This window comes from Calidris pugnax, unplaced genomic scaffold (assembly GCF_001431845.1).
Source record: "Calidris pugnax isolate Ruff unplaced genomic scaffold, ASM143184v1 scaffold14, whole genome shotgun sequence".
In the NCBI taxonomy this organism is placed as follows: domain Eukaryota; kingdom Metazoa; phylum Chordata; class Aves; order Charadriiformes; family Scolopacidae; genus Calidris; species Calidris pugnax.
This window is the reverse complement of record NW_015090793.1, coordinates 12,477,668-12,499,651: the sequence shown is the minus strand read 5'-3', so window position 1 is coordinate 12,499,651 and position 21,984 is coordinate 12,477,668. Positions and strand designations below refer to the sequence as shown.

The following is a 21,984-nucleotide window of genomic DNA, read 5'->3' as shown; positions in this document are numbered from 1 at the left end:
ATCGAACTTACTCAGTGACCAAAAGGTCAGACAAACCCTGAACCAGAAGGAAACCAAGCTCCAGAGATAAGAGCTTTCCTCCAGCTCTCTCCACTGCCAGCCCTGCTGCTGCGAGCAGGACGGGGCTTTCTCCAAGGGGTCCCACTGGTGTGAGCAGCCAACTTTCCAGTGGATTTCATTACCGGTTAAAATATTTGTCTGGATGAATTTGAACTGATTTGGTACTCCCATTGCTGGTGAGAGCAGGGCTGGTCCTGCAATGTCTCCCTGAGGGTTTGCTCCAGGGTGGGACGTCTGGAAAACCCGCAGTCGGTAGAGTTTCGATGGTATGCTCCACTCTTGGTGCCTGTTGAGGCCACTCAAGAAGTAATCACACTCTGGAGCTGAGATGGTCCTAAGCCAAAGAGGTTTTCCATACCCGCAGTGTGGTGTCCCCAGGGAGTTCGTGTCCTCCCCATGTTTAATTGCAATGGGAAGCACACGGAGCTACACTGCCGGCAAGAACGAAAGCAACTCTCTGCAGGAGACAGATCCTTCGAGCATCCCACTGAGGAAACCCATAGAAACAGGGCACTCATTGCAATCAAAGTTTTGTGTGCAAAGGCAGAAGGACCCTAAGTCCATGCTGAATCTCCAAATGAGTATAATGGCGGCACTGAGATGCTCCTGAAACCTCACAAAGGCTGACGAAGGCACCAAAGTCTTGCCATTGCAACTGCTTCCCTCACCAGGAACCCATCACTACCACAACAAGAAAACAGTAACAAGGTAAAGGAAAGACCTTCTGCAAACACTGCTAGGAAAAAAGTGACTGTTCATTGTGTTTTGATGAATATTTCTACAGAAATGCCAGTCTCGCAGGTGGATGTGGCTCCTTTCCTCTTCCCCACCACCCTGCTTCTCAAAACAGGACTTCCTGTTCATTTGGGATTCCCGTTTATTTGGGATTCCCATTCATTTAGGATCCTGTTCATTTGGGATTTCCACAGCCATACCAGCACTGGCTCCACAGCAGCAGTTTGCCCCGAGGGCAGACAAACCAGTCACTAACGGGGACTCTCCCACTGCCCAGCATCCTACTGGCTCCTCACACTGAGATCTTGCTCCTCATGGCGTGGCCCATAACTAACCCATCATTGAAAAACCATATAGATCTTACTCTCTTCCAGGCCTTTCTTAATGGCTTCAAGGATCTTTTGAGCTGGCTGCTCCAGCTATTGCAGCACACCTCGAATACCAGGAGAATGACAATTTATTCATGGTCACTCAGCACAAGGGTGGTAGAGCTGAGACTGGACCTCAGGGGACTTGGTTCCTCTCCCATCTGTGGTCCCTTTCAAGCAAGTTAAGGAAGGAAAGACTGATGGGTTAGCCCATAACAACTGTGCACCCCCTCCCTAAAACCAACAGCCAAATATCCCATTGGCCTCCGAAGCTCTTCTGCGCCATCCTCAACATTTTTTCCCTTGGTATCGAAAGCAGGACATGGAGGGTAGGTGGAAGGAAGTAAAAGCTGTGACTCCCCTCTTTTTTTCTGCCCTCTGTTATGGGGAAGTAGCCCATATACAATAAAAGAACGTGGTTTTATTTCCATGACTGTGACTGCTCTATGGATGAGAACTAAAGGCAACTCCTGGACCAGCCATGGGTACTGGTTCCAAAACCCCTTGGGGATGATGCAGGTCCCTCCTTCGCTGGGCCAGCATTGCAGCTCTGATGCCTGGGGATAACAACAGTGGTCAAACAGCTGCTTGCCTTTAAAACTCCCTTGGTATTATGTTTAACAAGCTCATTGATCCTCGAGTGGATCACATTAGGAGGAAAGGGTTGGCAAGGAGCGAACACCGCATTTCCCCAGGCCTTACCCCATTTTCGGGAAGAAAGCTGGATGCAGGCAGTCTGTGTGGATCCTGAGTTTTTGTGGCTTTATTAGTGTGAATGTCAAAAGAAAGAGGACGCCGGGCAGCATCATGGCTTGCTGTGCAGATCATTGCACAAAAATCCCGGGAGCAGCTCCTGTGACCGGGGATCGGCTGCCAGCGCCGCTTTATCACCTTAAAACCGGATCCAGAGCAGAGAGCAAGTGAAAGAGCCCTGCGCAAGGGGAGAGCTGTGCCAGCCCAGCTCCCGGCTCCAGCCCCTGCTGTTAAACACTCCCTATTCCCAAATGCAGTATAAATAAATGTCAGCGGTGCGCCGTTACCCACTTCTTAACATAAAAGGCCTCGAGAGTCCTACCCCAAAGCTGGAGAAACCCGAGTCTCCCTTCCCCCTCGGCTCCCTCCCTGCTGGTTTCGGAAACGGAGAGGAAATACTTGTAATGTTATCAACATAAACACAGCTCTTGGCCGGCTGCAACATCCTGCGAGCTCTGCAGAAAAACACCCTGACGTCACGGCGCCGGCTCTGCCGAGGAGAAAGGAGCCGGCTTCGGCACCGCTGACCCGGCGCGTTGGGATGCTCAGCATCGCATCGTCATTGTAAACCTTCTTTTCCATAAATCGGGGTTAGAAACCTCAATAATTGCTACCGGTGTCTCCAGCAATATTTTTTTATATATATATATATATATATATAGACAGGGTGTACATGCATTACTGTCTCCCATACACCGTTCAGGAGCTTCTTATAGAAAAGGCTGTAGGACCTATGTTTTAAAATAAGCTCATCTTGTCAAAATGATTGATGCTGGGGGGCGGGGGTAAGGAAATAATCTCTTTATAAAGTAATAAGTGGCTTAAAAATGGTCCTTCTGTGTGCTGCTGCTGCTGTAGGGGGGGTTTGGCTGCAGGACCACCTCCCCGTGTTTCCAGAAAGCAAAGAATTAGTATTTAGTGCCGCAGAAACTGCCCAGATCCTACCCGGATACAGCCGTCCACAATCAAAGGCAGGATTTACCCCCACCTCTGACATATTCCTAATTCCTGGAAAATGAGGCAATCTTTTTCTATGCGCAAGGAGAAGACACAACTCAAACTCCACCCGGCTTTCCGGGACCCCAGGACCCACTGCTGCTACCAGTAAAATGCTAAAATGTAGTGGCTCAATCACGACCACCCGACTGCCTTGTGCTGGCCCCAATCACAGTAAAAAATAAAAAAAGTGTTCAGTTTTCTTCCTTTTTTTGGCAGGGAAGAGGGCAAAACTAGGAGCAAGGTTAGCATTTGCACCGGTTAGCTCTTTGAAGCAGGACTGGAGCAAGCATGAGCATAAAGAAAGGGGAAAAGGTCTTTTTTTTAAATTTTTTTTCTTTTTGGTGGCAGCAAGCCATCACCATGGCTCAGCCGCCCTGGAAAACAAACCTGCAGTTCCCTCTCCCCCTCCCTGCTCCTTTTAAATCCCGCTTGTGGTTTTCCAGCCTCTCGCTGGAGCTGTGATCTGTGGCAGAGGAGAGCTGCCCACGGACTCATCTGATGGCAGAACGATTTCGTTGGCATCGGTTTCCCTTTTCCCGTAGCCCCAGACCTCCTGCATCGGATGAGATGCAAAGGATGTAAAAATAAGGATCAGGATGAGCCCCGCTGCTGGGAGCTCTGCACTGAAAAGCAAAGCTCAGTCCCCTACGGAAATCACCAGGGGCCAAGTGTCATGCAGGGGGGCTCCTTGCACCACGCGTCGATTTCTTCTCTTCTTGAACATCATGCAAGGAGCTGCTTTGGTCCAAACCGTGTTGGGATGGCTAATGCAGGGCTGTCTCCTGCGCCAGAGCTGCGGTGAGTTGGCCATCGAAATAGAGGAGCCGTTGAGGAAGGGAAAAGAGTTTTGTTGCACTAAGACACAGTGACTAATTCCTTGCATGTGTCTCCGAAGCTGAAACGAGGCCTTTGATGTGTCACTGAACATTATTCCCCCACCCCACCCTCTGCTTTTCCACTTTTCAACAGAAAAGATGAATCACAGCAACCATTCACCCTTTCTGAAAATCCACTTCAGTTTCATTTTTTTCTTTTCTTTTAAATAAACAGGCAGCTTCCACAGGAGCGACAGCCACTGTAACAAATAGCGCATGAGGAGGAGGACGAGCCTGCGGTAAGGGCTTGGGGTTTTGTTTTCTCCACCTGCCCAACCTTCAACAAATCACCGCTTTCCTGCACCTTGATATTTACTCATGGCATGGTTTGGGTCAGAAGGGACCTTAAAGATCATCGAGTCCAACCTCAGTGCCATAGGAAGAGACATCTTTCACCAGATCAGGTAGCTCAAAGCCCCATCCAACCTGGTCTTGAACACTTCCAGGGATGGAGCACCCACAATTTTTCTGGGCAACCTGGTCGAGAGTCTCACCACCCTCATCATAAACCATGTCTTCCTTATGTCTGATCTCAACCTACCCTCTTTCGGTCTAAAATCATTACCTTTTGGCCTGTCACTACAGGCCCTGGTAAAAAGTATTTCTCCATCTTTCTTATAAGCCCCTTTTATATATTGAAAGGCCATAATAATGCCTCCCTGGACCCTTCTCTTCTCCAGGCTGAACAGCCCCAAAGCCTTTCCTCATAGCAGAGGGGTTCCAGCCCTCCGCTGGGTTCCTGACCTTTTTTGTGGCCCTCAGTCTAACAGAGGAACTCACTGTCATCTTTCAAAGAGCAAAATCCTAGGAACCTGATCCTACTCCCACCTGGCATTCTGGGTGTCCAGAAATAGCTTGCACTGCTAGGATGATGTTAAAAACTGCTAGCCTGAACCAGGATCAGTATTTCTCATGGAGATTATCTTTAGCAAGATGTTAGTCTATCCCATGCCAATCATAAGTCTCTCAAAAGACATTCTGGGAGCACTAATGTGCATGAAACCATCGTGGGTGGATGTAGAGAGGATCAGGTGTTCACCAGTCAGACCCTGGAGAAGGTTCCCTACACTCCCTTCCTACCTCTGCCTCTGAAAACTGGAAATCCCTGTGCTTCAGCCTGTAGGTTCCCAAATTGGCTGTTTTACTCCCTAAGTGAATGACAGGTTTAATTCACTCAGAAATATTTGCAAGGACCTTTGAGACCACAGTTAAGAATAATTTACTGGGTCCAGTATTGTTCAATATCTTCTTTCAACAATCTGGACGGTGGGATTAAGTGCACCCTCAGGAAGCTTGCTGATGACACCAAGCTGGGAGGAGTTGTTGAGATGACAGATGGTCTTCCTGCCATCCAGAGGGAACTCACCAGGTTAGAGAAATGGACCAACAGGGACCTCATGATGTTCAACAAGGAGAAATGCCAAGGCTTGCCCATGGGGAGGAACAATCCCAGGTACCTGTATGTTCTGGGGCCACCCATCTAGAAAGCAGCTTGGCAGGAAAGGACCTGAGGGTCCTGGCAGACACCAAGTTGACCATGAGCCACCAGTGTACCCTTGGAGCAAAGAAAGTCAATGGTGTCCTGGGCTGCGTTGGACAAAGTATTGCCAGCAGGTTGAGGTAAGTGATCCTTGCCCTCTACTCAGCACTGGTGAGGACACATCTGGAGCATTGTGTCCAGCACTGAGCTCCCCAGTACAAGAGAGACACAGACATAGTGGAGAGAGTCCAGTGAAGGGCCACAAAGACGATGAAGGGACTGGAGAACCTCTGCTGTGAGGAAAGGCTGAGAGAGCTGGGACTGTTCAGGCTGGAGAAGAGAAGGCTCAGGAGGAGCCTCATCAATGTCTGTAAAGACCCAAAGGGAGGGTGCAAAGAGGACAGAGCCAGGCTCTTTCCAGACAGGACCAGAGGCAATGGGAACAAACTGAGACACCGGAGGGTCCCCTAAACATCAGGAAAACATCAGGAAACACCTTTTCACTGCAAGGGTGACCGAACACTGGGACAGGTTGCTCAGGGAGGTTGAGGAGTCTCCATACTTGGAGATATTAATCAGCCATCTGTACACAATCCTGGGAAACCAGCTCTAGGTGTTCCTGGTTGAGTAGGGATTGGACCAGATGACCTCCAGAGGTCCCTTCCAACCTCAACCACTCTGTGATTTTGCAATTCTCTAACTTACTAACCTGCTAACTTTTCAGAAGGGAAACCTGCTAGGATTTAAGGTCAGAGTGAAATAAGATAACATCCAGCATTGAGAAGGAGACTGCTACACTGTTCAGGATGTATCTCAGGATTCCACTGGTGTCCCCCCAACTCTACACTGTTGTTCAGTGAACAAGCACCAGTTACCGCACACCATGACAGCCCTTTGCAATGTACGAGACACCTCCAGCAGCGACTAACAGAGAGTCAAAAAAGTGCTCAGAGGAAATGAACTCATTATAATAGCCTCTTCTAAAGGAACTTGGAGCATCTCAAGACTGACAATTGAGCCTTCTAGAAGAGCCCTGAGACAAGGGAATTATCATCCTGGTTAGGAGACAGGGAAACTAAACTGATGAGGTTTTAAGCAAAAACACAGAGAAAAACACCAATGAATGTGGATGCTTAAATAATCCAGACATGAAATAGTTCAGGCTCCTAAAGAGATGCAGAAATGTTGAGTGTGGGCACCTGTTCTCTGTAACTATGGTATACCAGAATCTTAGTTTTCTGTCTGTACTGCAAATATTAACATAGAGCCTAGAGACTTGATGGTCTCATGCTAAAAAATACGTAAGTAAAAGCCAGGAGATACGGGCTCCATCCCTGGCTATGGCAGGGGTAGATTGGTGGCATGGCTAAGGGCAAGGTGCTTGAAGATCTCCAGTCCTTGCCCATTGAGCTCCATGGATGGATGCTCTTAGCCTCACTGCTGGCATAGCAAGCAGAGTCACTGTCTAAAAGCTGCCCCAAGTGCCTCGCAGAAGAAGAGCTAGAAATATGCCCAATTATTTCCCTAATAATTTTCTAAATAACCCTCATAATTAGGACAGGTTTAATTTGCCCTCAGCCACTCTTTTCTGCCAGCGCTGCTGCTCTCTGATCAGGGGAGCGCATGCTGGTTGCTCTTGCACCTCTTGAAGAATAAACCAGGATGGGCTGGGGAATAAATTGTGGAGGGAGACAAAAGGGGGTGAAGAGATTCCTGGACCCGTAGCAATGGAGAAAGACCACCCATAGAGGGTTTCCTAAAGGACACAGCATCAAGGTGGAACAAGCACAAAGCTGAGAGAAGGTGAAGTCCTAAGAAAAAGGAGAGTGGTGAGCGAAGCCCAAGAGAGGTGTCAGGTCAGGGAGGATGAAGATGAAGGACTGACTCTGAGCCGAGACCAGAATGAAGGAGCTGGGCACGCAGGGTTTTGCTGCAGGCCAGGCTGGTGACGGTTGGTGGGGTGGCAGAAACTGCGTTGCAAAGAAGAGAGGGAGGCGAGACCTCCTTCTGGGATAATTAAAATAGATCTGCCAAAGAAACACGCCCAGAGCTTGTAAAAACCCCTGATGAGTATGAGACCAAAAATATGGTCTCCTGGTGTGCTTTCCCCCACTTTGCAGCTGCAATGTGGTGCTGGGAAGCGGAGAGTAACTGCTCAAAAGGCTCAAGTGAAGCCAGTTCATGTCATTATTCAAAATAATTAATTAACAAATAATTTTTTTAAAAAAAGTCAAGTCATACAGGAATACATCTCTTTGAGATTCCACTTTAGAGTGTCCCCTTCTTTGTCCCAGGCATCGTTTGTAACACGTACAAAGAAAACATGAGTGCAGTTCACATACCAGCTATGAAAAAGACCGGCTGCATTTGACTGAGGAGTCAGGATGAAGCATGGCCATTATTTAGCATAATAACATCCCTATCTAGCAAAATGCCTTTCAGAGAGCGAGCGAATGGTACACGGCGAGGAGAAACAAGGCTTTAAAAAAAAAAAAAAAAAACCACCACAAAAAATAAAGCCCGGCTTTTGTGCTCAGCCCTTCCTACAGGACGGAGATAAACTCCCAGCTCCCAGCGAGACCAAACCGGGGAGCTGGAGTGTTGGGGCGGCGAGCGGTCAGAGCATCCTACTTAAAACAAAGGTGTCGGAGGGGATCATTCGCATGACAGCCTTAAAATCTCATTACAGAGGCTAAGCTCCAATTAAAACGCATGCGTTCGGTCATGCAGCTTAATCGCTGGTTGTGCTTACCATGAAATCCGCCCGGGACACCTGTAGGGTGCGGGGAGCAGCCAGCCCGTCCCACGGAGCAGCCTTTGGGCTAAGAAAGTGCCGTGGAGCTGTAAAATCACCAATTTACCTGCGGTAATTCTGCACCGCTGCTCAGTTCAGCCCTGTTGCCACAGTAACACTTCTGGTGTAGCCAAGATCACTGATTATGAAACTAGAAAAAAAATCAGAGGCTGCTAATTAGGATATACTCCAGTTCTCAAAAAGCTCCATATTAATGACATTATGATTGCGAGTGCAGGGAAAATAAAGACGCCAGAAAGCAATGCCTCGGTCAGCATCAGCGGCCGCTGCCAGCCGCTTTTTGGGTCTTTTTATATATGGGTCTTAAAATTCAGCTTGCAAATTCCCTGTAAATTGAGCTTGTTTTCCTTCTTTCTAAACAAATGTGCAAGACTCGGTGGAACAGTCTTTACTCTTTACATATATTTGCATGTATTAGACTGGAAAAAAATGGGCCGAGGACGATGTACAAACGGCGATAGCCAGAGCAGGGCCAGGGATGCATCTCCTGCATCTCACATTACCTGCGTTTCTGTTGCAGCTTGCTAGAGAAAAAAACCAAAAGCATAATTTTACCAGTGGCTGCAAGGGTCTTTAAATGAGGTTTGCAAACAAGGGGAACCAGAGTTGCAAACGTTTTCCTCTCTGACTTTCATTCAGGTGCCAAAAGCATTTTGAGGCATGCCTTCTGCTGAGGGTTTCAAGCTGAAAAATGTGACTGGGAGCAGTTGCACTGCCAGACACAAGTGTCTTTCAACAAAACCTACAAATAAGATACCAGAGCACACTTCTAGGTGAAAGAAAAATGGCCTGACAGGTATTTCTAGAGCCGCAAACATAGAATGATGCTGCTTTAAAAAGTCAGCTCATCAAAACGCCTTAATTTTTCCATTCTCACTGGATGGCGAATCTACCGAGAGGATGAAATGGTGATAAACAAGTGGGGTCAGGGGCCAAAACTGTGTTCAAAGTTAATAATAACTGTAATGGCAGACTCTGCATTTCTCCATCATCCAGGGCCACCACATGATGGACAGCCCAGCTGCTTGACTTCAGCCAGCACTGCTGACGAGGACCAGGAGCCACCACTTCCCAAGTGGATGCAGAGGCTGAAAAACAAATCGCTGGCAAAAGCTGTGCCCTGAGCTCAGGCACAGCCTCAGGTTTGTTCTGGGGAAGGGCAGGAGTTGGGCACTGCCAACATCTTCCAGTGCAAGACCTGTGATGCTCTAAACCAAGACAGGGCTTCTGGGCTGTAACTTCACACCTCTCTGTGCCAGCATATGGGATTTCAGAAGCTTGAGCTAAAACTTTTGGTCAAAGAAAGAGGGAGAGAAAAGCTCTCACCTGAAAGCAGCAAGGGAGCTTTATCCAAGCAAAATGCAAATGTCCAAAGTGGGAAACACAGAATAAGCAGTTGGGGATGACCTAGAGACTTCAGCAACCACGTGGCTGATAGCAAGGACACTTTTCACAAGTATCTTTTGCCCTGACGAAGGCCATCGTTAAAACAAGCTGCCGCTTTAATGCAAACGGCTGCTGAGGCTCTCACCCAGGTTGCAGGTGAAATTTGGGTCAAAACGCAACACTGTGAGCTCTGAGGCAGTTGCTGGAGGTATGAAAAGCTGGAGCAATGATAGATCATTTGTGATCCACCAGAAAATAAAAAAAGGAACAACCACTCTTTGGCCATCCTAATTTATAGAAAGTACCCCAGATCCTACTTCTTAAATTAGTAGAAATAACTGGAGAAAAAAAACAAACCCTAAATATATATATAAAGCCTCTGCACCGTTGTCTATAACCTGTTCCCTATGAAGGGTGAAAAGCAAAGTGCACTTGGAGAAGAACTGGGAAGCCACTTTTTTTCCCCCTTTGAGGCAGAAAAATAAGTAAGATTAATTCTTTTCTTTAGCAACATCACCTGAAGCCTTGAAAGCACAGTTCCCCTGCTCAAACTGCATGAACTGGTCTCTTCTCCCGTTCACCAGTAATACTGGGGATATGTCAGGTGTAGTGTTAATTACCTATAAATGTGATTTATTAGCTGGAAAGAATGCAAAGAGCTGATCCCTTATGCTAAGACGTATACCACCCACAACAGAAGATCAACTGGCCAAGCACAAGGGCACCCCAGTCCCGAGCAGACGGGGATTGCCACGTTACAAATAACAAATTAATAAAACCAGTGGGATCCAGCTGCCATTGATGGTTTAGTTGGCGGCATTATTTCTAGCCTTTTAATAGGCTTATTTACAGGAATTAGTCCTTTAATGCTGTGTGCTCATGTATATAGTACAGTATAAGCCGTTTTGATGCGACCACAGAGAGAACATCTGCTTTGTGAGCAATTAGGGAAATTATTGCCAATTATGGGGACTGCAGGTAAGAGCAGCTGGGGAGAAGGCTGTCTACGAGAAGGGTTGTGAAGCTTTTCAAGATGCTGATTTGAGTGGGAAGTTCATTGGGAACATAAATAACCTGGCAGAAAGGAGCCTGTGCCCAGAGAGCAGCCAAAATACCCTTAGCAAGGAAGGGATTTTGGGGCCAGCAGAGTTTTGGGGTGATCCCTCTTGTCATTCGTGCTGTTGGCATTTCAAGCAGATCAGTCTCCCAAACATTTCTTCTCATCAGCTCCTGAAAAAGGACCAAACTCTTTGCCTCCAGTGGCTCTATTTCCACTTTCTTCTTTTTTCCCATCTATTTTTTCCATCTGTCTTTTTTTCATCTATTTTCCTTGTCATCTTCTGTGCCCAAGAGTGGTGTCCTTGCTCAAGACCAAGGGATGATGTCGGAACAGGTCTTAGAGCCAGACCAAGAAACCAGGCATCTTCTATCGTTGCTATAGCTATAAACCCACTATATATATTTATATGTATTTTTATATATAAAGATATAAAACTATTATAAACCTAATATCATAAACCTATTACATATTATATATATATATTACTATAAACCTATCATAAGCCTAAGATCATTGCTATAAACCTATTTTCTGCAAACTGAAATGATCCCAGTCTTAAACAACCGGGTGGGTACAAGCCCCTGCAGCCCCCAGAGATATCAACACAAAACCTAATGCTCAGTAGTTCTGAAAATAATTAAAATGCAGTTTCTTACCCTTAAAGTGATTAAACAACAGCCTGGGACAACTAAATTTCAGCCCTCCCATGTTATTCACAATTCATTCTCTATTTTAATCTCCCCAACAAAAGGCTGAACTCAACCATATTATTGTCAGCGAGGGCTTTTATCATCAGCCTTCAAAACGGTCAAGGCATGGGAGAGAACAATGACTCTTGCAGGAGAATAAATACAATCTAAACAAAAATACCCTGTTGCTAAGGTTTAAATCAGCTTTCTTTTGGGGCACAATCGGGTAGCTGGGAATCCTGGTGCTGCCTGATATAAAAAAAACGGGAGAATTAGGACCCAGATAGGGGAAAATAACCTGAAACCCATCCCTGTTGTGTTTTAAATGGATGATATTTAAAATGTGAATATCATGTAGTGGACTTTAAAGCAAAGTCAAAGCTGGAGCACATGGCTGCTTGCAGCAGGCGATGCTCTACCTAAGCCCATGTGTTGCTCCAACCTCTGCTTCATGTCTTGCTCCAGCAAGGGCAGGAGGTAAACCATGACTGAAGACCTCCACGGTGAAACCTCAAGGTTATTGTGGTGCTGATGGCTAAAATGTTCCAGCTCGGCTGCTGGCCACTGGAAGTGCTCTGTGCCATGGGGCTGGATGGTGCTGTTGTCAGCACGGCAAGAGGAAAGCTGAAGTTGGAGGAGCAAGCTCTGTGGGGAGCAAAGAGATCCATGGAGATGCTGGCCACCTTGCCCATACAGCCACAGCGCAGCTGTTGGGAACATCCAGCTGGGACCTCCTCTCAAGGAAAGCCACAGCCCAAACCGCAACGATTTCTCTTGTGAAACCAACCCCAAAAGCAACCGCTGAGCACCGTGTGGTTTCTACATCCTTAGCCAAGAGAGCGGCACCTACTTTTCGGGTTTGGTACAGAAATCCCCTTCCCCGGTGGTGGTAAGGAAAGGAACTGGGTTTGGCTGTGGAGTCCTCCCTGATAAACACAGCTTCTGGCATTGAAGCAAGGGTTTTCAGCAGCGAAGTAGCTCCAGGGTCAAGAGTGACCACAGGGCCAGGAAAGCCACAGCTGACAGCCCTGGCAAGGTGCCACAGGGTAGAAGGTTGTGTGACACCAGAGTTATGGTGATCCCAAGAGGCCACCAGCCTCCACAACCAGCCCATCTTCCTCCCCTCTAGATGGAGCTCCAGAAGAAGCCTGAGGTCCCTCACCAAAGCGAACTCAGATGCATCCCATCATTTCCAAGCATCATTTCCTGACCCACAGCTTACTGCTGGAAAAGAGGACAAGTTTGCAAAGGCAATTTCAAGAAAACCAACAAATCATCAGATTAACGATTCCCTTCTGCAATATGGCAGTAAAATGCCCATCGTGGCAAACTGCAGTCAAAGTACAGAGCCCCCCCAAAATAATTTACCCCTTCTTTGGTGGGAAATTCCCAGCCCAAAAACTCCTCAAAAACCTGGAAGGGCTGCTGCGATCAGGCACAACAGGGCTCTGCACCGGTGGCAGCTGCTGGAAGGAGCAACTTCTCTGAAATGTTTGGAGATTTTATTTGCACTGGGACCATAAATACTTTTGCAAGCACATAAGCAGCAGTTAAGAGATGTATCTTGGCCATTTTGCATGCAAAAAAAAACCCCCAAAAATAAAAACAGAAAAAGGGAATTTCAAGTTTCATTGATGACAGCAGCCTGGACATGTATGACAGAGAAAACAGAGTCAAGGTAACGCTGGAATTCAGTTTTTATGGTCCATTCTGTTTTTTTGCCCATAAACTAGGTCTCCCTGAGAAGGCATTAAATATCACCTTGTGTCACTTAGATTTTAGTGATATCCAAATAAACATTAAAAGGCTGTGACAGTGCCCAAATACCCCTGTATTAGGCACCTAGGCCAAACAGCAACCAAAATGATGCTAAATTAAATTAATTTTGAACCTATCCGAACGATGGAGCATTGCACTCAGGGTAAATATTTTAATTTGTATAGCAATGCAGTGGATAGCAACCGAGACATCCCCATCTTTAAAAGTCTTTGCTGTCCCAGCCTTTTCAAAAGGCTTTGAAAAGCAGCTTTCCTACAAAAACACCCATTTCCATCACGCCCTGTCTAGGAGCATAATACACAGAGGGCTCCTCAGTATCGCTGTTAAATAAGAGACCCCCCTAGCCAGGCATTAAATGGTACAGGAGCTCGCACACAACAACAGAGAGCGCTTTCTGTAGCAGCTTGTCGCTGCACAAATACAAGACAGAGTCTGCTGCTGCTGACCAAAACTGTATTTGGGGGTGCAGTGGTCCAGCCTAACAAACTCATCTTGTTTTCACAGCACCATGGCATGGTTCAAAAACCATCTAGTTTAATCCCCTGCCATGGGCAGGGACATCTTCCACTGGCTCAGGTTGCTCAGAGCCCCATCCAACCTGACCTTGAACACTTCCAACGATGGGGCATCCACAGCTTCTCTGTGCAACCTGGCCCAGCGTCCCACCACCCTCATCTCAAAAAAATTTCTTCCTGATGTCCAACCTTTCAGTTTAAAACCATTGTCCTGTCACTACAAGCCCTGGTAAAAAGCCTCTCTCCATCTTTCTCATAAGCTCCCTTTAACTATTGAAAGACTGCAATAAGGTCTTCCTGGAGCCTTCTCTTCTCCAGGTTGAACAACCTCAACTATCTCAGCCTGTCTTCACAGGAGACATGTTCCAGCCCTCTGATCATCTTTGTGGCCCTCCTCTCAACCTGCTCCAACAGGTCCATGTCCTTCTTTTGTTGGGGGCTCCAGAGCACAATGCAGTACTCCAGGGGAGACCTCACTAGAGCAGAGGGGCAGAACTACCTCCTGAATATGAAGCCAGACCCATTATCAAAACAGAAATAACTGCGGGACCCCAGGGTGGTAATCCGTGGCATATTACCTGAACCAGCCCCTGGGATCTGTTGCAACTGACCAATTTGCAAGAGAAATATAGTAGAAACGCTGGTGAAACTGAAACTGAATACTCGTGGTGAGTACGCTTAAGTGGCAGCGACCAAATAATGTTAAGACAGGATGAAGCCAGCAGCTACTGGGGTCCGTGAGTTTTCTTAAATCTAAGACCCTGCAGATACACCCCATTCTATCACCAGCCGAGTAGCTTATTGGGCAGGAGCAGTTGACACCATGGAGTGGGGTGAGCCCTCCCTAATCCCCATTAAATCTCTAAGTGAGTTATCCACAGCCATCACAAAAGTCGCTTGCATACAAGCCATGCATGAAGGTGGGCAACGATGTCCCACTCTCTGCTACAGTAGATTTCACAATATTAGAACCACTGATCGGAGGAGTCCCAGCAGTTCTTAAATCCCAACTAGTCACAAAACGGTATAAGATTAGAAGAGATACCGAATTCAACACATGGGGCAGTCACCATCCCCATTCTTACTTGGGCAGAATTAATGCACGATATAGTTAGCTACTGCCCCGAAACGGGCTGGGATGCTGCTGCACTTGAAAAACCAAGCCAGAAATCCCAGGGAGGAGATCACAAAGTAAGACCCGTGAAACAGGGAACAGGAATTAAATCAAAGGGAAATAAAAACTTGCAATCAGAGACAAGGAACGAATTGTGGAGGAAAGCGTTAGCACTAGGCATTCCCAGAGCCGCGATTCAAGGTCGGCCTACTGGCATTACCTTGAGTCTGACTGAAGCATTCCAGAAAGGAGATAATGGTGAAAACAATGACCGTATTTTGTTTCATTGATGACAGCAGCCTGGACATGTATGACAGAGAAAACAGAGTCAAGGTAACGCTGGAATTCAGTTTTTATGGTCCATTCTGTTTTTTTGCCCATAAACTAGGTCTCCCTGAGAAGGCATTAAATATCACCTTGTGTCACTTAGATTTTAGTGATATCCAAATAAACATTAAAAGGCTGTGACAGTGCCCAAATACCCCTGTATTAGGCACCTAGGCCAAACAGCAACCAAAATGATGCTAAATTAAATTAATTTTGAACCTATCCGAACGATGGAGCATTGCACTCAGGGTAAATATTTTAATTTGTATAGCAATGCAGTGGATAGCAACCGAGACATCCCCATCTTTAAAAGTCTTTGCTGTCCCAGCCTTTTCAAAAGGCTTTGAAAAGCAGCTTTCCTACAAAAACACCCATTTCCATCACGCCCTGTCTAGGAGCATAATACACAGAGGGCTCCTCAGTATCGCTGTTAAATAAGAGACCCCCCTAGCCAGGCATTAAATGGTACAGGAGCTCGCACACAACAACAGAGAGCGCTTTCTGTAGCAGCTTGTCGCTGCACAAATACAAGACAGAGTCTGCTGCTGCTGACCAAAACTGTATTTGGGGGTGCAGTGGTCCAGCCTAACAAACTCATCTTGTTTTCACAGCACCATGGCATGGTTCAAAAACCATCTAGTTTAATCCCCTGCCATGGGCAGGGACATCTTCCACTGGCTCAGGTTGCTCAGAGCCCCATCCAACCTGACCTTGAACACTTCCAACGATGGGGCATCCACAGCTTCTCTGTGCAACCTGGCCCAGCGTCCCACCACCCTCATCTCAAAAAAATTTCTTCCTGATGTCCAACCTTTCAGTTTAAAACCATTGTCCTGTCACTACAAGCCCTGGTAAAAAGCCTCTCTCCATCTTTCTCATAAGCTCCCTTTAACTATTGAAAGACTGCAATAAGGTCTTCCTGGAGCCTTCTCTTCTCCAGGTTGAACAACCTCAACTATCTCAGCCTGTCTTCACAGGAGACATGTTCCAGCCCTCTGATCATCTTTGTGGCCCTCCTCTCAACCTGCTCCAACAGGTCCATGTCCTTCTTTTGTTGGGGGCTCCAGAGCACAATGCAGTACTCCAGGGGAGACCTCACTAGAGCAGAGGGGCAGAACTACCTCCTGAATATGAAGCCAGACCCATTATCAAAACAGAAATAACTGCGGGACCCCAGGGTGGTAATCCGTGGCATATTACCTGAACCAGCCCCTGGGATCTGTTGCAACTGACCAATTTGCAAGAGAAATATAGTAGAAACGCTGGTGAAACTGAAACTGAATACTCGTGGTGAGTACGCTTAAGTGGCAGCGACCAAATAATGTTAAGACAGGATGAAGCCAGCAGCTACTGGGGTCCGTGAGTTTTCTTAAATCTAAGACCCTGCAGATACACCCCATTCTATCACCAGCCGAGTAGCTTATTGGGCAGGAGCAGTTGACACCATGGAGTGGGGTGAGCCCTCCCTAATCCCCATTAAATCTCTAAGTGAGTTATCCACAGCCATCACAAAAGTCGCTTGCATACAAGCCATGCATGAAGGTGGGCAACGATGTCCCACTCTCTGCTACAGTAGATTTCACAATATTAGAACCACTGATCGGAGGAGTCCCAGCAGTTCTTAAATCCCAACTAGTCACAAAACGGTATAAGATTAGAAGAGATACCGAATTCAACACATGGGGCAGTCACCATCCCCATTCTTACTTGGGCAGAATTAATGCACGATATAGTTAGCTACTGCCCCGAAACGGGCTGGGATGCTGCTGCACTTGAAAAACCAAGCCAGAAATCCCAGGGAGGAGATCACAAAGTAAGACCCGTGAAACAGGGAACAGGAATTAAATCAAAGGGAAATAAAAACTTGCAATCAGAGACAAGGAACGAATTGTGGAGGAAAGCGTTAGCACTAGGCATTCCCAGAGCCGCGATTCAAGGTCGGCCTACTGGCATTACCTTGAGTCTGACTGAAGCATTCCAGAAAGGAGATAATGGTGAAAACAATGACCGTATTTTAACTTCTTTGAAGGGGAATAATCCCTTTCTCCCTCTTAAGGAGGATTGCAGGACACAAAGTCAAAAAACAAGGGATATCCAGCAGGCGATTGAGCCTGCCTGTCTGGAAAGTAGAGGCTTATCAGCGGATAAACGATGATGGCCCATACTTATTAAATCCAGTTGGTCCTCAAAGACAATTAGTCAATTTTTTAATAGATACGGGAGCAAAAATTTTGCTATTAACACAACAAGATGCCAAGAAGCTGGGCGTGCGATCTGGATGGAAAGAGTTAGAATCTCAGGTGTGAACGGGGGATCTGACCTATGTCAAACTGCTCAGGTTAGTTTATGGCTCCCGGGCGAGAAACACACGTCGTCTACTCGCTTTGTAATTGAAGTTCATCGTGAAAATATTTTAGGTTTCAACATTTTAAATGGCTGAACCTGGTGCCTGCTGGGCGGCAGCGTGTGGTCCTTTGGCTCGAACAGAGACCTTAACCCGTGCAGAAATGGGGAGGCGGCGGTGTGGGTGCCCCATGCAGCCCCTGCACTCCCCGAGTCAAAGATCACCAACATACTGCAGTAACCCATCTCTGCTGCGGCACGAGAGGGCACTTCTGAAGTCATAGCTGATTTAGAGAAAAGACACTCCCCCAAGATGTGAAACTGTACCAATATATAGACGATATTCTGACTGGGGGAACTTCTGAGACAGTGGGGGAAGTGGCAGCGGCAGTACGGCAAGCACTAAATAAAGCAGAAATTGAGGTTCCACCTGGAAAATGCCAGGGACCAAGCAAAGAAGGGAAATTTGTAGGTACTTGCTGGACAGCAGGCAGTGCTGTGATTCCTCCAGATACCTTAAGGAAAATCGAAGAGCTGCAAATGCTCCAACCAAAGAAGGAATTACAACAATTAAAGGGAACTTTAGGATATTGGAGGAAGCATGTGCTTGGATTTTCTATAATTTCTCATCCATTATACTCACTTTTACTCGCACTCCAACACGTCTGTGACTGTGATATTTATGCATAGACAGAATTAACCCAATACCATTTTCCCCCTGACCTACTTGGGTATGGAGATAAGACCCATGAAAACCATCTCCCAAGATCTGACACAGTGTCTGGCTTATTTTTCCACCACTGTTTCTCCCCCTGCCCCAGAGGACACTTTGAGGGACAGAAGAAGCATTTACGTCTCTGAAAGGTGCTTTAGTACAAAGGCAAAGACCCCTCCACCTGAAGGGAAGAGAAGGAAAGTTATGGGTGACCCGGTTCAAGGATGTAGCTACTGCTGAGCAGCTTTAACTCCTCTCATCCCAGATTAGCTCCTCTGAACTCACCAGCAGCAAAGCTGTTTCACTTGCTGGAAAGATGCCATGTTTGTGTGTCAGACTAAACATCTGTGCTTTTAAGCCCTGGATTTTCAGATCAGATCTATGTGTTTGGAAGGGAAAAAACCAAAACAAACTGTGTGTTAGGGGAGTTTCATTGAACAGAGACACCATTATTTCTTTCTCCCCATCCCCCATATCACCCCTCCTCTTCTGCCCCTATAGGCAAAGCAGTTCAACAGATTTCAGGAAAATGCAGAGAAAAAAAATATACGTTTTCTGCGGTCATTGTTTTCCTATTAAGTCAGAGAGCTGCTACCAGAAGCACAGTGTGCAGTTGCCATCTCCCCCTCCTGCCTCACTGATGCAGGGAAGTACCCAACTTTGTATCTCGGGTTTGAGGACCAGGTAAATGGTCCCAGTCCCAGGCTGCTCCCTGGGACAAGTACCTGTGCAGCCAGCCCTGGGATCAACTGTCATCCTTAAACCACATCAGACATGGTGCCAAAAGCACTCAAACTCAGCTGGACCTTTACTGCCAATCGAGGATGCACTCAGCTACAAAAATATTAACCAACTTGTCAAGAGGTTCTTCTAGCTGTATCTACCCAACTAAGGCATCCACCAAGGAGTGATACCCAGCCCCTCAAAGTAACCCCGCTGCTTAGGATCAGCCCACCTGGAGCAGGTTCTGTTCTGCTGTCCAGCACCGTGCCTAGCTTCTGTTCGAGTCCCACAAGGTCCTCATGCCCTCCTGTGGGGCATTTTGGGCTTCTTTTCCATTTCAAAAGACATGCCATATTATAAGTTGTGATGCAGCACACCAAAATTGGGGGTTCAACAGCTTGGCAGCTAAAAAGATGAGTCACACAAGTGCAGGAGCACTCAGGGCCATTTAATTGCACAAGCCCTGCAGCAAACAGAGGACTTGGAGCAGGAGGAGAAGGGAAATCTGGCGCCTCTCAGTCACACCAAGTGGGTCCCTGGAGCAAAGTACTTCCCAAACGAGGAACTGCTCACTCTCCATGACAGGGAGCCAGGGAGCCTGGCTGGGAAGCAGGTGAAAAGCTGGGAAACCAAGGACAGCGAGGTGTCCTAAGTCCCAGCCTTTGGTCTTTACCATCACCTACATCCTTCCTTGCTGCACAGAAGCTTTGGATTCAAGGAACCAGCTATTGTTTCCACTTTTTTTTTTTTGTGTCTTGCTGTGTACCCACCTTCCCTCCACTGGCCCAAGGGAGTTGCCATTCAGCCTCTTTCCACCCCATTTTATAGAGGAAACCAGCACAAGGATCAAAGGAGGCTCCTGGGAGGGAGTGGCAAGCGTCTGATGAGAAAGGGCAGTAACTAGAGAGGTGGCAGCAAGGAGATGTGTTAATGGGGATGGAGGCTGAGCAAATTGAGGGCTCGATCCTTTGTGCTGGAGCCTCTGGCCATGTAACCTGAGTGCCAGTGCAGAAGATGCCAAAGAAGCAGAGGAAGGAGAGGAAAAAAAAGGTCTAATGAGCTCCTTCTTCTGCTTCTACTTAGTGGCACTGGGTCATCCTCAAATGACCCTCATGTTTTACTGGAAGAGGAAAAATTGATTTAAAGTCTTACTCTGGAAGTACTTTGGTTGTGCCAGATGAAAGAAGCTCAACTTGGGAAGTGAAGCAACCACAACGAGGAGCTAAGTCTCTGCTGAGCTGAGCCCCAGCATTCCCGCAAAACGGACTAACAGAAGTGGCCTTTTTTTCCTTCCTTTTCCCCAGCAAGACTGCAAAATGAAAAGCATCTCTGGCATTTGGCTATCCCATGCCCACCAGCAATGTCTGTGGTTTGGGTGGCTGAAGAACTAAAGGTTTCCAATTCAATCTATCCATGTGGTTTTTGGAGGAAAATCCACATTAATGCAGATAGAAGTGGATTTTTATTTTCTTTTTTATGGATCCTTTGTAGTGCCCTGATCCTAAGTGCTCTTTAGCAGCTCTGGGAAGATATGTCCCAGCCTGTTGCTTGCTCCAATATGGAGGAAGAGAAGAATGCTCCCAGGGTTTTACCTCGCTTTGCTTGTGGATGTTCAAAGCTGTCTGTTAACCTCAGGCCATATCATCCCAGCTGTCTTCAAGCAGGACTCCTCATGTAATCGTGATGGCCTTGAGTTGGTTAAAGGCAAGACCCAGCCTATATTTACCTTGGCATCTGATTGCCAACGCTCTGCCTTCCAGAGTCCTCCTATTTCCTCCTTGAGTAATTAGTAGCCTGCTGGTGGGGAGAGGAGGAATGAGGAACTTCACCCCATTATTGCTGAGTCCTTTGCCGCTGTAGCCAAGCCCTTGACCATGCCCAACAGCTGTAATTTGTCGCAGTATCAGAAAGTACAGAAGTTAGCAAAGAAAACTGAGATTCTTCTTTTTGGATGTCATGGGGATTAAGCTGCTTCCAAAGATGAGATCCAAGGTCAACCAGAAGTGCTGGAGCCAATAAACAGCCCTAGAATTGGCTTATAAACCATGCCAAGTGATCCCAGTATATTAGAATGATGTTCAAAAGGTGAAACACCTGCTATATATTATTTCAGATGTTGTTCCTATCGGGAGGAAAAAAGACATTATTCCTTGCTGCTGCTGAAGAAAGCGTTAATCCCAGGCCCTGTGAACCTTCCCATCCCAAATGCAGCACACTGAAACATGCTGCTGGCACGAGCACTTGTCCAACTGACCCAGTTTTTTTTTTACAAACTGGGTGAATAAGGACAAAACCATCTTATTTTCTCTGAGAAAAAATAATTCACGTTAAGCAAGGTAGGATTCTGTCATGGCTCTCCACACCACATGAGACACCGTCCTCTCCTGACCTATTTACAGAAGCGCTGCAGTGTGCGTTCCTGCAGGGGGTACGGTGTTATCCGCTGTGTAAAAGCCTAAAATTACACTGCCCTACAAAGAGCTGGGATAAATTGACCCCTCTAAGCAAACGGGTTGCCAAGCTTTTATCTTTTCTTCATTGTCAACTTACACTGAAGCGGAATAATTAGACGATACGGGGCCATACAAGGCACTATTGGAAAGCCCTGCCTTAGCAACTCAATTGTATCTGTAATGCCTGCGCTGGCTATTATACATACCTACTGATTTGGAAAGCTGCTTCTGATGTCAGACTCATTCAGTATAGGTACATTTATGATTTTCATCCAATTTCCGTTTCCTAATATCACGGCAAAAGGAATTAGTGGTGAACTTTGGATTAGGAAGGCAAAGTGACTTTAAAAAAGGCTGGTGGGTGATGGCTCTGGCTGCGTTATTTTGCCCTTCATCCAGTGGAGACGTAAGAGTTTCAGGACACAGATGATTTCCGCTTCTCTGCAGAAGTTCTGCCATGGTATTAAAAAAGCGCAGTGAAGGGAACAATAAGCATCAAGATGTGTCTAAAATTAGCGGTTTACAAAACAATCTAAGTTTATAATATCCCGAGTACAATAAAAGCAAAGAGCCAGTGGGCCAATTATTTAAAAGTTGCAGGATAAAAGGAAACCTTGGTCAAAACTCTTATCAGGAAAAAAAATTCTATCTTTATTGTGTTGCAGTTTTGATACTGAAATAACTTAAATGAAATTGCCATTATGTTGCTAAGAATTGTCTAAACTGAAGCAACACACCGAGGTCAGTCTGCCTTGCCCAGCAATCAGTGTGACAGCAGCCCACAAATGCTTCATT

At 46.6% G+C, this 21,984-nt stretch overlaps 1 protein-coding gene across 2 annotated transcripts in view; it reads right to left on the bottom strand.

The window, feature by feature from the left end:
- PTPRA (protein tyrosine phosphatase, receptor type, A) overlaps positions 1–21,984 on the bottom strand; it is a 126,907-nt gene that overhangs the window by 27,624 nt on the left and 77,299 nt on the right. Inside the window, exon 1 of one of the 2 annotated variants that reach the window (XM_014936070.1) lies at positions 8,023–8,124. The exons of the other annotated variant lie outside the window; for it this stretch is intronic. Within the exon in view, the coding sequence (XP_014791556.1) occupies positions 8,023–8,025 (3 nt within the window). The 5' untranslated portion in view covers positions 8,026–8,124. Of the gene's footprint in view, positions 1–8,022; positions 8,125–21,984 lie in introns of those variants that run through there. 2 annotated transcript variants of the gene reach the window in all.